Source organism: Entelurus aequoreus, linkage group LG18 (genome assembly GCF_033978785.1).
Source record: "Entelurus aequoreus isolate RoL-2023_Sb linkage group LG18, RoL_Eaeq_v1.1, whole genome shotgun sequence".
In the NCBI taxonomy this organism is placed as follows: domain Eukaryota; kingdom Metazoa; phylum Chordata; class Actinopteri; order Syngnathiformes; family Syngnathidae; genus Entelurus; species Entelurus aequoreus.
In genome coordinates, this window is record NC_084748.1 from 38,405,482 (window position 1) to 38,421,475 (window position 15,994).

At 41.6% G+C, this 15,994-nt stretch overlaps 1 protein-coding gene across 1 annotated transcript in view; it reads right to left on the minus strand.

The window, feature by feature from the left end:
* Positions 1-9,619: 9,619 nt before the first annotated feature.
* ccr7 (chemokine (C-C motif) receptor 7) overlaps positions 9,620-15,994 on the minus strand; it is a 10,432-nt gene continuing 4,057 nt past the window's right edge. Inside the window, exon 3 of the mRNA XM_062026194.1 lies at positions 9,620-10,711. Within this exon, the coding sequence (XP_061882178.1) occupies positions 9,674-10,711 (1,038 nt within the window). The 3' untranslated portion in view covers positions 9,620-9,673. The remainder of the gene's footprint in view (positions 10,712-15,994) is intronic.

Consider the following 15,994-nt stretch of genomic DNA (forward strand, 5'->3'; position numbering starts at 1 on the left):
CTATACGGCCGAGTAAAAACACTGCAAGGTAGTTCCACTGATCAGGGGTTTTAACACAAAGATGCCCACAAAATATCCTGCAAGTCGAAAGTTTCTTTCATTCTTCCTTCTATCCATCGTCACTTTGTTGTAATAGAAATACACAAAAAATAACATATGAACAAGTCGTCCAGCATTCTGTATTCGAATAAGACGTTTTAGGAACGCCCCCAACTGTGTTCAACCAATCAAGGTTCCAGGAACCTTCCAAAAGTCCCACCCAGTTGGCAAGAACTCCTAAAAGTTACTGAAGATCTAAATCTACAATCTTGTGGGAAACACTGGAGGAACTTTATTTACCCAGGTCTACCCCAGTGTCTACCTATTTCCCACCTTTTACGGGGCGCCTTGTGACGATCCATCAGCGTTCGTGTTCTGTTACCCTGTACAATGTTTGTTCCACATGATGTAAGTGTATATATTAGCTATATTAGCCTACTATCAAAATGTGTCGCAGGCTGACGCAAATCTTCGTTGACAGAAATGTTGAAATGTAATATTTATTCTATATATTTTTACAACATTAGAAACCATTAGTAAATCAGAGGCTACTCAGAAGGTGAGATAACTCCTGGAAATTACTGGCTTTTAATGGCCAAAGTTATAGATGTGTGTGTCCAAGTTAAAGGGAACGGCAGGCTCTCTTCTTTTAATAGATTTATTACAATCTTTGGCAAACTAGGTAATGTTTGCTGTGGTCTGGAACAACATGGCACCCAAACAACTATCTGAAATGCAGATAGTGTGTCATGAGACATGCAAAACTAAATTGTATATGAAGTGGATAAAAGTAAAGGATACCAAATTAGCTCAAATATACCTACAAACGAGGCATAATGATGCAATATGTACATACAGCTAGCCTAAATAGCATGTTAGCATTGATTAGCTTGCAGTCGTGCACTGACAAAATAAGCCTGATTAGCACTCCAAGTCAATAACATCAACAAAGCGCACCTTTGTGCATTCACGCACAGCATAAAACTTTTGGTGTACAAAATTAGATGAAGAAGGAGTGGAAGATTTTACATGTAAACAAACTGTTGCGTCACAATCCACACTATGGTGAGTTCAAGAACCGCTGAAATTAGTAGGACAAAACGATGTTCCCCAAATACTCTCATCAGTGTAGCATACACACAAACATATTAAACAGTGGGCTTCCTAACAATTGGGAAGGTTTGTGTCATGTTTGTCCTCAAACAAAAAACATACTAAAACAAAACAAATATTTTCCCCCCCATCTTTTTCCATTTTCAATTATTTTTAAAAATGCTCCAGGGAGCCACTAGGGTGGCACTAAAGAGCCGTGGGTTGCTAACTCTACGACTCCTTGTGCCAGAGTCCTGTTTGTTGATACAGGTAAATCCTTCTGTGTATCGTCCACGTATTGAGGCAAGGCTCTGAAGGCTGAAATATGCTTTCACATCACATAATTGTTTTTCTGAGTGACCAACCACAACTCTTGTTAATTAGTTATTAGTTTCCTGCGTGTAGTAGTTGTAGTAAACAATGGCGACGGAAGTAACATTCACATTGTTGTTTGAGCTGGAACTAATCATTTTAAAACAACAGTCAAAAGTCGGGGCAAAGCTCAAATGGCTTGTTTGGAACAAAGAAAAACTGTTTTATAAATATGTCATCAATGCCTCCATAGTTTGAGACGGCACACGATGTAAATGATATGAATTTGGGTAACAATAGAGCTTTAAATACAAAACCCAAAGCCAGTGAAGTTGGCACGTTGTGTAATTCGTAAATAAAAACAGAATACAATGATTTGCAAATTCTTTTCGACTAATATTCAATTGAATAGACTGCAAAGATAAGATATTTAATGTTCGAACTGAGAAACAATTTTTTTTTTTTGCAAATAATCATTAACTTACAACTTAATGGCAGCAACACATTGCAAAAAAATTGGCAGAGGGGCATTTTTACCACTGTGTTACATGGCCTTTCCTTTTAACAACACTCAGTAAACGTTTGGGAACTGAGTAGACCAATTTTTGAAGCTTTTCAAGTGGAATTCTTTCCTATTCTTGCTTGATGTACAGCTTAAGTTGTTCAACAGTCCGGGGGTCTCCGTTGTGGTATTTTAGGCTTCATAATGCGCCACACATTTTCAATGGGAGACAGGTCTGGACTACAGGCAGGCCAGTCTTGTACTATAGTAGATGGTGAAATCCCTAAATTCCTTGCAATAGTTGGTTGAGAAATGTTGTTCTTAAACAATTTGCTCCCGCATTTGTTGACAAAGTGGTGACCCTCGCCCCATCCTTGTTTGTGAAGGACTGAGCATTTCATGGAAGCTGCTTTTATACCCAATCATAACCCACCTGTTCCCAATTAGCCTGTTCACCTGTGGGATGTACCAAATAAGTGTTTGATGAGCATTCCTCAACTTTTTCAGTCTTTTTTGCCACTTGCGCCAGCTTTTTTTATACATGTTTCAGGCATCAAATTCCAAATGAGCTAATATTTGCGAAAAATAACAACGTTTTCCAGTATGAACGTTAAGTATCTTGTCTTTGCAGTCTATTCAATTGAATATACCGTAAGTTGAAAAGGATTTGCAAATCATTGTATTCTGTTTTTATTTACCATTTACCCAACGTGCCAACTTCACTGGTTTTGGGTTTTGTACTATTGTTAAGTCATGTTGATGACACATTCTGCCTGTGTCCCGCAAATTTGACAGAGACAAGCAACAAAGGTGTCTGGAGGACAAAGGCTCGTTAAACATTACAACCAGAGGGGGATACAAAAGAGTATAGCTAACTCCTAAGCTAGAGCTCTTTATTCATTATTCATGCGTTCGTTACGCCTCGTCTCGATTACTGTAACGTATTATTTTCAGGTCTCCCTATGTCTAGCATTAAAAGATTACAGTTGGTACAAAATGCGGCTGCAAGACTTTTGATAAGAACAAGGAAGTTTGATCATGTTACGCCTATACTGGCTCACCTGCACTGGCTTCCTGTGCACTTAAGATGTGACTTTAAGGTTTTACTACTTACTTACAAAATACCAAACAGCCTAGCTCCATCCTGTCTTGCTGATTGTATTGTACCATATGTCCCGGCTAGAAATATGCGTTCTAAGAACTCTGGCATATTAGTGATTCCCAGAGCCAAAAAAAAGTCTGCGGGCTTTAGAGCGTTTTCTATTCGGGCTCCAGTACTCTACAATGCCCTCCCGGTAACAGTTAGAGATGCTACCTCAGTAGAAGCATTTAAGTCCCATCTTAAAACTCATTTAGAGACCAGAGCCCTTAAATAGACCCCCCTCTTAGACCAGTTGATCAGCCGTCTCTTTTCTGCTCTGCCCACTCTCCTGCGTGGAGAGGTTATCAGGTGACCACAGATGAGGCGCTAGCTGTTCCAAGTTGGGACCTAGCATGGACCACTCCTCTTTGCATCAGTTGGTGACGTCTCTGCACTGCTGACTTGTCTCCATTCAAGATGATCCCCTGCTGGCTTCCCAATGAACTGGACTTTCACATGAAGTGGGGACCCGGAGTGACCACTCCTTATGCATCAGTCGATGACGTCTCTGCGCCGCGATGTGTCTACATGCAAGAGGTTCCCCTGCTGGCCTCACTATGGACTGGACTCTCACATTATTAACTGTTTCCACTCGGCATCCATTTCACCGGTTGTCCGGGGTTTCTCATTACGCCCATTGGGTTGAGTTTTTTCTTGCCCTGATGTGGGATCTGAGCCGAGGATCTCGTTGTGCCTTGTGCAGCAATTTGAGACACTTGAGATTAAGGGCTATATCAATAAACTTTGATTGATTGATTAAACATAAACAAGGGTGGGCAGATCAATACAAATATTGACAATAATGATACTAAGTATAATATCAGTTAATGGTCTAGCTCCATCCTATCTTGCCGATTGTATTGTACCATATGTCCCGGCCAGAAATCTGCGTTCAAAGAACTCCGGCTTATTAGTGATTCCCAGAGCCCAAAAAAAGTCTACGTGCTATAGAGCGTTTTCTGTTCGGGCTCCAGTACTCTGGAATGCCCTCCCGGTAACGGTTAGAGATGCTACCTCAGTAGAAGCATTTAAGTTCCATCTTAAAACTCATTTGTATACTCTAGCCTTTAAATAGACCCCGTTTTTAGACCAGTTGACCCCCTTTTTGGACAATGTCTGGTGGCCATGGATGAAGTGCTGGCTGTCCAAAGTCGGGACCCGGGGTGGACCGCTCGCCTGTACATCGGTTGGGGACATCTCTGCGCTGCTGACCTGTTTCCGCTCGGGATGGTCTCCTGCTGGCCTCCTGCTGGCCCCACTATGGACTGGACTCTCACTATTATGTTAGATCCACTATGGACTGGACTGTCACAATATTATGCTAGACCCACTCGACGTCCATTGCATCCGGTCTCCCCTAAAGGGGGGGTCACCCACATCTGCGGTCCTCTCCAAGGTTTCTCATAGTCATTCACATCGACGTCCCACTGGGTTGTGAGTTTTTCCTTGCCCTTATGTGGGCTCTGAACCGAGGATGTCGTTGTGGTTTGTGCAGCCCTTTGAGACACTTGTGATTTAGGGGTATATAAATACCATACCATACCAAATTTATTTATAAAGCCCTTTAAAAACAAGCACAGTTGAAAAACAAAGGGCTGTACACCACAAAGAAATAGAGGCAAAGGACAGACTAAAAAATAACATTTAAAACAGAAATAAAAATACACATTGAAAAAGCAAATATAAATTACCCTAAGAACTGTTTGTTAGATAAAAATCAGTTTAAAAGTTAAAAACAGTTAAAAAAGTTAAAAGCTAAAAACAGTTTAAAATCTATAATAAACATTAATTGATTGATTGATTGAATGGTCAATACTGCACAACTCAGGTATTAAGGACAAATAGTAGTTTTTGCTTGTGTTGAATTATTTTGCACTATTGACTTCATTATAAATGTTGTATAAAGGGAATAAGGATATAATTTTAATATATAATTTACATTGTTACTCCGTCATCCTGTGTTTCTGTCTGATTATTATTGGGATCAAAAATGTAATCATGAATGATCTTGAAAATTTTGAAGTATCAGCATTGGTATAATCAATACCGCCCCTGGAAACACTTGGTATTGGATTAGTTCCCAAATATATAGTATCGCCCCAAAACTAATGTAAAGTATCCAAACAACAGAAGAATATGTGTTTATTGTCATGACTAGGACTATGGTGCAGTAAACTGCATGGATTGTTTTCCCGAGATGCAATAGAAACGGACCGGACATGGCGTGAAGGTAAATACATGTTTTAATTTATCTATAAAAAGTGCAAACAAAAGGCGCGCGCACAAGGCGGAGAACAAACTTGGCTAAGAAACAAAAACTACCACAAAGGCAAAACTATGGACATGAAACAAAAGACTCGCTAAAAGTGACATGAATAAACCAAAACTTACTTGGAAAGAAAACAGCAGAGCAGCATGAACTAGGAAATGGCATGAAGCAGTAAACATGGCCTGAAGCAGAGTGATACATAACCAGAGTAATGACGCCAAGACGACCAACAGAAAATGACAGGCTTAAATAGTCATGTGGTGATTGAAAACAGGTGCATGAGTCCAACAGGTGAAACAGGTGAACCTAATGGTCGTCATGGTGACAAAGCAAGGGAGTGAAAACAGGAACTAAAAGAGTCCAAAAGCCAACAGAACACAGCCAAACAAAACATGATCAAAAGACATGACATTTATTGCATTTCAACATAAGTGTACATTAGATAAAAACATGTTACAACAACAGTTGTGACGAAACGGGAGCTGAGCCAGAAGGCAAAGCTCTCGGTCTACCGAGCTATCTACATTCCTACTCTCACCTATGGTCATGAAGTGTGGGTAATGACCGAAAGAATAAGATCGCGGATACAAGCGGCCGAAATGAGTTTCCTCAGAAGGGTGGCTGGCATCTCCCTTAGAGATAGGGTGAGAAGTGCAGTCACCCGAGAGAGACTCGGAGTAGAGCCGCTGCTCCTTCGCTTGGAAAGGAGCCAGCTTAGGTGGTTCGGGCATCTCGTGCGGATGCCTCACGAGCGTCTCCCTAGGGAGGTCCTCGTTGCACGTCCCACTGGGAGGAGGCCCCGCGGCAGGCCAAGGACCAGATGGGGGGATTACATCTCCTCTCTGGCCTGGGAACGCTTCGGGATTCCCCAGGAGGAAGTCGCAAATGTTGCTCTGGAGAGGGAAGTCTGGGGGTCTTTGCTGGAGCTGCTGTCCCCGCGACCCGATTCCGGATAAGCGGTTGAAGATGGATGGATGGATGGATGTTACAACAGAAAGTAACCAGATATTAACAATAAATTAGCAAGTAGGTTAATAATAGTTTTGACAAATGACTACAACCAGAAATGACAAAATATGTTACTGCACAGTCAAATTAGGAGCCTTTGTAACCTGTTTTGAAATGGTTGTATTATCATTTACATGCCAAATAATATATTGTGACATACAGTATATCATTATCGCAAGAGGCTGCAATAAATATTGCGATTATGGCTTTTAGGCCATATACTATACAGGCAAGAAAAGTAGATTTTACATGACATGAACCCTCCTGATTTGTGATTACAAACCCCTGATTTCCACAGGATGCATCACGGCTGCGGTGTGTAACCCCCACGGCGGCGGACACTTTCCATTTTTATTTAAGTCAATGTGTCCGTTTCCACTGCCTGCAGTACGGCACCCCCATGGCGTTGTCATTCCGGATCCATGGGCTAAATATACGCAGAGCTTCTATTTTTGCCGGTTGTTGCAACACGGCGGTTCATCCATCCATCCATTTTCTACCGCTTATTCCCTTCGGGGTCGCGGGGGGCGCTGGAGCCTATGTCAGCTACAATCGGGAGAAGGCGGCGTACACCCTGGACAAGTCGCCACCTCATCACAGGGCCCACGGCGGTTCAATTCAGCTAAAAAAAAACCCACAAACACTTTTGTGTTCTTGTCTCTAATATTGATTGTAAGTTTTTGTCTCTCTGTCTAAGTTTTTGTCTCTCTGTCTAATCCCCCTCTTGTACCCACAATTCCCCCCTTTGTCTTCCTTTTTTTCTCTTTCTATCCCCTCCTGCTCCGGCCCGGCTGCACCAAATGATAATATAAATACATTTAATAAAGTCAAATACAAATAAGGCAACAAGAGAAGTATCATACACTTCTCTTTTGTAAAGTAAATCTGAACAGCCGATATGGGCATCTCCATCAACTATATGATTTGCCTGAGAAGCTGGACAGGACAAAAAAAATAAATAAATAAAAACAATAATATTGATTGTAAACAACAAAATTACAGAAAAAGTACTGTTCCCCTTTAAATGTCCTAATGGGCAGTAAAGGACATGAAGTCAACTTGTCTAAGGTTTTTAGACGTGATTTCACCTTGTTGACTTAAATACAGATTCTGAAAGTGCAAATTTAGGAATAACATACAGGCATATCCTGGGCAGCTATGTGCGCATATGGGGTCCTGTGTCAAATGCCAGCTGATACAGGGGGCCGGAGAAGCAGGGGCATGGTTTGTTGGAGTTGTGTGTGCCTTCAACGCCCGCCGTGGATGATGTTACTTTTGTGTTGTTGCTTGCTACTGAAATTAATTAATTAACTCATATCATGTTTTACTTATGGTGAAGATTTACATCCAACTTGGAGAAGGCGAACCACCAAGTTTAAGTAAATAGTGGTATTTCAGTTTGAGCACATAATAAGATAAGGCCTCTTAGTTTGATATTCGAAGGTGGATTGGATCACTTCTCGTAGGAAAAGAGGCTCTAATTGGGTCTTCGGAATGCAAAAGGGATAGCCCTATCCTTGAGAAGAGACTACCTGTCTAGCTCAACGTTATGACTTAAAGCAGTTGTTTTCCAGACACTTACGAACAAACATCCTTTTATGGTCAGGATGTGCTCTCCTGACTTAGCACACACACACAGAGACAGGAAGGAGGAATATAAAACTGATGTTTCGGCTTCTCCAAGTTAGGAGAGACATATCTTTTTGACTTTCTTCTCCAGGCGCCGAATAATGACGCTCGCTTGTAATAAAGCAACTTTTGGTTCAGTAAAACGTCCCTAACGTGTCTTTTAATCCAGCCGTACTGCTGTGTCATCCTTCTGTCCGGACGAGGATGACAAGACCGCAAATACACTTCATGACAAAAAAAAAATAAAGTTGTCGTTCTGCAAGGAGAAACTGTCGTCTTTTTCATGAATCAAGTCAATGTGGGTATTGATGGACAAACGGCGACGCTCGAGACGTTCTGCGGGGTTTACTTCCATGTTTACTTTATCACATGATTATGCGCGGATTGGAGATATCTCGTAAAAGTCTGCGCTATTTCGCTGCACGGCGGAGCCGCAACATAACGGCGGTGGGGATCGAAGGAAGGCAGATGGCGGTGCCGTTCCACGGCGATTACGCACCACAGGAAATCAGGTGTAAGAGCTGCACACTGTAGCCTCAAAAAGGAGTAAAGGAAATGCGTTCAACACAAAACAGGACACAAATGTAACAAAATAAAAGGAAGTAATTAGAGATGGCTTTTTTGACGATATTCCGATATTGTCCAACTCTTAATTACCGATTCCGATTTCAACCGATACCAATATATACAGTCTGGGAATTAACACATTATTATGCCTAATTTTGTTGCGATACCCCGCTGGATGCATTAAACAATATAACAAGGTTTTCCAAAATAAATCAACTCAAGTTATGGAAAAAAATGCCAAGATTGATTATTATTAAATTATTATTAAAATTAAATTAAAATAATTATTTTTTTATTTATTAAAATATTTATACAAATATTTATTTATTCATTAAAATATATATACAATTTATTTATTTATTACAATTAAAATTATTATTAAAAGCCATATTTATTATTGAAGTCACAAAGTGCATTACTTTTTTTAACATGCCTCAAAACAGCAGCTTGGAATTTGGGACATGCTCTCCCTGAGAGAGCATGAGGAGGTTGAGGTGGGCGGGGTTGGGGGGAGCGGGGTTGAGGTGGTGGTGGTGGGGTAGCGGGGGGTGTATATTGTAGCGTCCCGGAAGAGTTAGTGCTGCAAGGGGTTCTGGGTATTTGTTCTGTTGTCTTTATGTTGTGTTACGGTGCGGCTGTTCTCCCGAAATGTGTTTGTCATTCTTGTTTGGTGTGGGTTCACAGTGTGGCGCATATTTGTAACAGTGTTAAAGTTGTTTATACCGCCACCCTCAGTGTGACCTGTATGGCTGTTGACCAAGTATGTCTTGCATTCACTTGTGTGGGTGTAAAGCCGTAGATATTATGTGACTGGGCCGGCACGCAAAGGCAGTGCCTTTAAGGTTTATTGGCGCTCTGTACTTCTCCCTACGCCCGTGTACACAGCGGCGTTTTAAAAAGTCATACGTTTTACTTTTTGAAACCGATACCGATAATTTTGAAACCGATACCGATCATTTCCGATATTACATTTTAAAACATTTATCGGCCGATAATATCGGCAGTCCGATATTATCGGACATCTCTGGAAGTAATGGAAGATTACACAAAAAGTGAACCCTGAGCAGTTGGGATATGGAAGTATTGCAGTTGTGTGGTCTATTGTTTAAGTTTCTTATAGCGAGAACGTGGTGGTGGTGTCTGTGTCTAAGGCACCAGGGATATTTCTCCTGAGGAACCTCTCCTGACTCACGCAACCCAATTTCCTCATTAGCCTCAGGAGGTCATGGCGGAATTTAACACCAACAAAGGCGTACACGAAAGGGTTGAGGGCGCAGCGAAGGAAGGCCACGCACTGAGTGACGTCAGTCACGTAGACCAGATTGTTCTCGTACGAACAGTCCGAAGTTCCTCCGTTGGCTGCGAAGACGGTGGCCCAGAACAAGGCCAGGTTGTACGGCACCTGACAGACCACGAAGACCACGACGACAACGAGGATCACTTTGACGGCCTTGTTGCGCTCAAAGTTTTGAGTCTGACAAAGTGTCTGCACGATTTTACTGTAACAGAAGCTCATGACCAGCAACGGAAGCGCAAAGGCGAGAACAATCTGGCTGGTCTGGATGCCAACGCGAAGCGGGTCGGACAAACTGGTGAAAGGAGTGCAGATGTTGTTGGTGACTGACGTGTATTTCATTTCTGGTATGGAACTGATCAGAGCTGTGATCCAGACTATAACGGACGACACCTTGCTGACGAACACAGTCCGGGAGCGCAGTCGGCGGGCGGAAACAGCCTTGGCGATGGCAAAGTAGCGGTCCACGCTGATCAGACAGAGCAGGAACATGCTGCTGTAAGACGTGACCTTAGAAACCGTGTGCATCGTCTTGCACATGGCGACGCCCAGCGGCCAATCGGCCACGTAGCTGGCTGCCCAGAAGGGAAGCAACAGCGCGAACAGCAGATCTGCAAACGCCAAGTTGAGCAGGTACACGTCCGTCATGGTCTTGAGGCGGTTAAAGTAGACGAAGGTGAGGATGACCAGGAGGTTCCCCAACAGTCCCGTGCAGCTGATGGCGGAGAAGAAAGGAGACATGAACCACAGGCGGAACTGTTGGTTGTGGTCTTTGTCACATGGCTGTGGAAAGTCGCTGTAGTCGAAGGTAACGAGAGAGTAGTCCGTCACGCTCTCCTCTGTTTGGCATAAACAAACCTGCAATCAAAGTCACATCAATGTAAATAATGGGTGGGGCTCATGTACATACGATACTAATTAACACACAATTACGACACTATTCACAGAATTGCTTTATTTGGGATACTCAAACATTGTCAGTATTCCTACATACTATACCAGGGGTGGGCAATTAATTTTTACCAAGGGCCGCATGAGCAACCCGAGCACTGCTGGAGGGCCACATCGACAATATTTCAATTAAATTTTGCTCAATATTATTTTTGATATATACCGTAAGATAAATAATAATAATAATAATAATAATAATAATAATAATTAATAATAATAATAATACTTTCATTTAACCTAACTTAACTTTATACCAAAAGCACTGCTTTGGAAATCATTTGTACCCCTTTCAGAGATCACATTTAGTTCCCCTTAAACATCCTCATGTTGCACAATGAAATGTAAGCATAGGATGAAGTGTGCATTCCTGTAACTTTCTCTAGTAACAGCATTCCATGATTAATAGAAATAAATTAACATTAATAATAAATGACAGTAGAATAAGCACACGTATGACTGAGGAGTCATAGTGTAACTTTGTGTGGTGTTTGAGTTGTCCGACTTTTTGTGTGGCCATAAACGCACCAGTGGTTTAGTGGTATGCGTGTTTGGTAACAGATGACAAGTTGGTTGTGGCCTGGTTTGTACGGCAGAAAATGACTAGTTTTTCGAGATAGAAGTGTTTTACTCATGTTTTTGGTGTGGTTATGGCCGAATATGAACAGTTTTGCTCAATACAGTGATCGATATAATTCCTGGCCTCGAAGCATCTCGATAGACGTTACAATAATTGAACGGTGTTGACGAACACCGTTAGGGCCGCTTGTTGTCACTGTCACTCAAAGTTGTATTGCAAAATTACACAGAATAAATGTGTTTATTTTGTTTAGAATTCAGATGGGATTTGATTTGGTGCGCGGCATATATTTGCTGTGCGCAGAGGACGTTTGAGCAGTGCGCAATTGCGCAGGCGCGCACCTTAGAGGGAACGTTGCTTGGCAGTCCATGTCTTGTTGAAAACACGCCATTCGTCATCAACTTTTCTCTTTTTAGCGCCTCGGGTGTAAACCGTGCATCACTTGTCGCTGTGCACCTTCACTCACAGGTGACACACGGACATACGCACATAAATAACACTTTTCAAAATAAAAGCAGCACAGTTGTATCGCGCGCACGACATAGATGTTTTTTCAACTTTATTTTGTAATTTGTGATTGCAGCTGTTCACATTCACTCACAATCATGCTCGCGCATACGACCACACGGAAGTAATACAAATAACGCTTTTCAAAACAAAAGCAGCACCGTTGTATTGCACACTTGACATAGATACTTTTTAAAATTTATTTTGTAATTTATGATTGGCCTCACGCGGGCCGGACAGGGACGCAAAAAGGGCCGGATGTGGCCCGCCGGCCGCAGAATGCCCAGGTCTGTACTATACGCACTTCACAATTATAAAGCTACTGCAGATGAAGTATTTTCAATAACACATACAGTACAGGCCAAAAGTTTGGACACACCTTCTCATTCAAGTCTTTATTTTCATGACCATTTACATTGTAGATTGTCACTGAAGGCAGCAAAACTATGAATGAACACATGTGGAGTTATGTACTTAACAACAAAAAAGATGAAGTAACTGAAAACAGGTTTTATATTCTAGTTTCTTCAAAATAGCCACCTTTTGCTCTGATTAGTGCTTTGCACACCCTTGGCATTCTCTCGATGAGCTTCAAGAACACCTGTGAAGTGAAAACCATTCCTACCTTTTGAAGCTCATCAAGAGAATGCCAAGAGTGTGCGAAAAAGTAATCAGCGCAAAGGGTGGCTATTTGGAAGAAACTAGAATATAAAACATGTTTTCAGTTATTTCACCTTTTTTTGTTAGTATATAACTCCACATGTGTTCATTCATAGTTTTGATGCAATCAACAATGTAAATAGTCATGAAAATAAAGACAACTGTCATGATCCGTGGTCGGATCATGTTTTGTGTTATCGGTTTGTTTTGGACTCCTTTTAGTTCCTGGTTATGCACTTCCTGAGTTTAGTCGCCATGGTTACTTATGATTTTCACCTGCCTTTTCGCGCACCTGTTGCTCATCAGAGACTACCATTTAAGCCTGTCATTTTCAGTTGGTCATCCTGGCGACATTGCTTCTGTTACCCTTGCTACCCATGTTTCCTGATGATACCTCTGAAATCCATGCCATAGTTCCCTGCATTCCAAGTAAGTTTTTGTTTATTGTCCATAGTTTTTGCCTTTGTGGTAGTTTTGTTTCTTAGCCAAGTTTATCTCCGCTTTGAGCGCGCCTTTTGTCTGTACCCCTTTTGTAGTTTAGTGTTAAAATAAATTTTGTCCTTACCTTCACACCATGTCCGATCCAACCTTTCTTGCATCTCGGGAAAACAAACCCCCCAAAGTCCACACCATGACAACAACGCAATGAATGAGAAGGTATGTCCAAACTTTTGGCTTGTACTACATGAATAATCACAATTTCCACAAATCACAAAAGTCCACACCAAAAACGTATTTGTACAATTACATTACTCCACAGTTGTTGATAAATGGAGCGGCAAGGCTCAGACGTTAGAGCAGCCAACCAGAAACTTGAGGGTTCCTGTACTAATGAATCCAGCTTCCACTCTCCAAGTCACTGCCGTTATGTCCTTGGGCAAGACACTTCACCCACCTTGCTCCCAGTGTCTATGTTTGTTCTCATTCATCCAGGTCATTGTTACTCACAGGGTGTCAGAATAATTGTATCTAAGTTATCACAAAACTTTGTGTTACCATGAGTTCCCGACGAGAGGACATAAGCTGTCTTTGATCTTACCAAGCAAAAGGCTTGTAAAACTCCACTGTGTACGATGGGAGGAGACAGGAGGGGTTCGGTTTCTTTGATCTATTTTTTAATCCACAGGAAGATTTTGTCTTGACCCAAGATCTACAAAGCGGAGAGGAGGCAGGGCCTGACCTCCCTCCAGGCACCTTTTCTTTGAACTGTTTTGTGACCAAAGGCAGCGGCTGTTTACGACCCCCTTCCTTTAGAAGGAGCTGTTGCCATGTAATCAAGGACAGTCCAAACGAGGAGGCAAACAATCTTTCGTCAGAGCGTGGGACGACACTTTACAAGGGTACAGTGTCTACGCGTTTCTCCTCAATTGAGCTGAATTGAATTCTGTCTCTGTTTAATTCCTTGCTTCTTGTCTTGTTTAATAGATGTCATCAGTGTTTGAACCTGACACAGGGCATTCAATTGATCGCAACTGAACTGTTTGGTTTGTGTTAGAAGATGTTTCACAGCTCATCCCAGTAGGCTTCATCAGTTCGTGCTCACTAGTCAGATCTAGTTCTGCGGTTGGTGCCAAAACCCTAAATATTTATACTCCAAAGTGCTCCCAGTGCCTCTCCCACTGGTGTATGAACGTGAATGAACATTTGGTTGTGGGTGGAGGAGCCATAGGTGCAAATTGGTAGCCATATTTCCATCAGTCTACCCCAGAGCAGCTGTGGCTACAAAAGTAGCTTACCACCATCTCAGTGTGAATGTATAATGTGTTCTCAGTGTAACGTGCTTTAAGTCAGTAGAAAAAAAAGAACTACATAATGATCATTTATTATTATAGTCGTCCATATTTGAGAGAGAGACTACACGTTTAGCTTAATGCCAGTATCTAAGACGACCATCTGTTGTCTTTCCAGACACTTACACACGAACATCTCATTTTATGGTCAGGGTGTGCTGTCCTGACTTAGCACACACACACACACAGACAGGAGGTAGGAATATAAAAGCTGATGGCTTGCTTCTCCAAGTTAGGAGAGACACATTTTCTTGACCTGACCTCCTCCAGGAACTGCAGTCCTGTATAATGAGGCTCGCTTGTAATAAAGCAACTTTTGCTTCAGTACAGCGTCTCCCACGTCTCTTTTGATCCAGCCGCACTGCCATGTCACCCTTCTGTCCGGACGAAGATGAAAAGGCCAGAAATACACATCAGCATTTTGAACAGCTGACCAATTAGTGGCAGTGTATGACTGGACAACATATTCAGTCCCTCCAGGAATTTGCAATTGTGCCAATTCATGCAAAGTGAAACAATCCCAATGAGTAATGCAACTTTGTCCAATGTCTGCAAAAATCTCCACACATTTGGCCATCTGGCATTACTTCCACCAATCAAATTTGTCGCTGAAAGGCGTTCAAAAGCTCACGTCAACTGTCTAATCAAAACTTATGAAGACAAAGCAGGAACAACAATAACAATGTGTAACAAAATGTCAACTCTCTTCGATCAAACTATCAAATTGTCGTCCTCCCACATAGCTCAGACCTGCTTCCTGTTCCTGTCTACAGGGATAATTAATATTGTGAATGAATGCAAACCTAAAAAATGAACCGAGTGCAACAAAATCAATATGGAAACAATAATAAAAAAAAAAGGTTAATAATGAGAAGTCAGAACCTTTAACTTATATCAACAATTTATCATTTCAAACAGGCAAATTCGCAAACAAAATGAAAACAGCAAAAGTAGTATTGATATACAAAACCCAAAACCAGTGATGTTAAAACAGAATAAAAACAGAATACAATGATTTGCAAATCCTTTTCAACTTATATTCAATTGGATAGACTGCAAAGACAAGATATTTAATGTTCGAACTGAGAAACTTAATTTTTTTTTTCAAATAATCATTAACTTAGAATTTAATGGCAGCAACACATTAAAAAAAAGTTGGCACAGGGACATTTTTACCACTGTGTTACATGGCCTTTCCTTTTAACAACACTCAGTAAACGTATGGGAACTGAGGAGACCAATTTTTGAAGCTTTTCAGGTGGAATTCTTTCCCATTCTTGCTTGATGTACAGCTTAAGTTGTTCAACAGTCCGGGGTGTCTGTTGTGGTATTTTACTCTTCAGAATGCGCCACACATTTTCAATGGGAGACAGGTCTGGACTACAGGCAGGCCAGTCTAGTACCCGCACTCTTTTACAATGAAGCCACGCTGTTGTAACACGTGGCTTGGCATTGCCTTGCTGAAATAAGCAGGGGCGTCCATGAAAAAAACCTGTATGTACCTTTCAGCATTAATGGTGCTTTCACAGATGTGTAAGTTACCCATGCCTTCAATTGAATATAAGTTGAGAAGGATTTGCAAATCATTGTATTCTGTTTTTATTTACGATTTACACAACGTGCCAACTTCACTGGTTTTGGGTCTTGTACAAAACA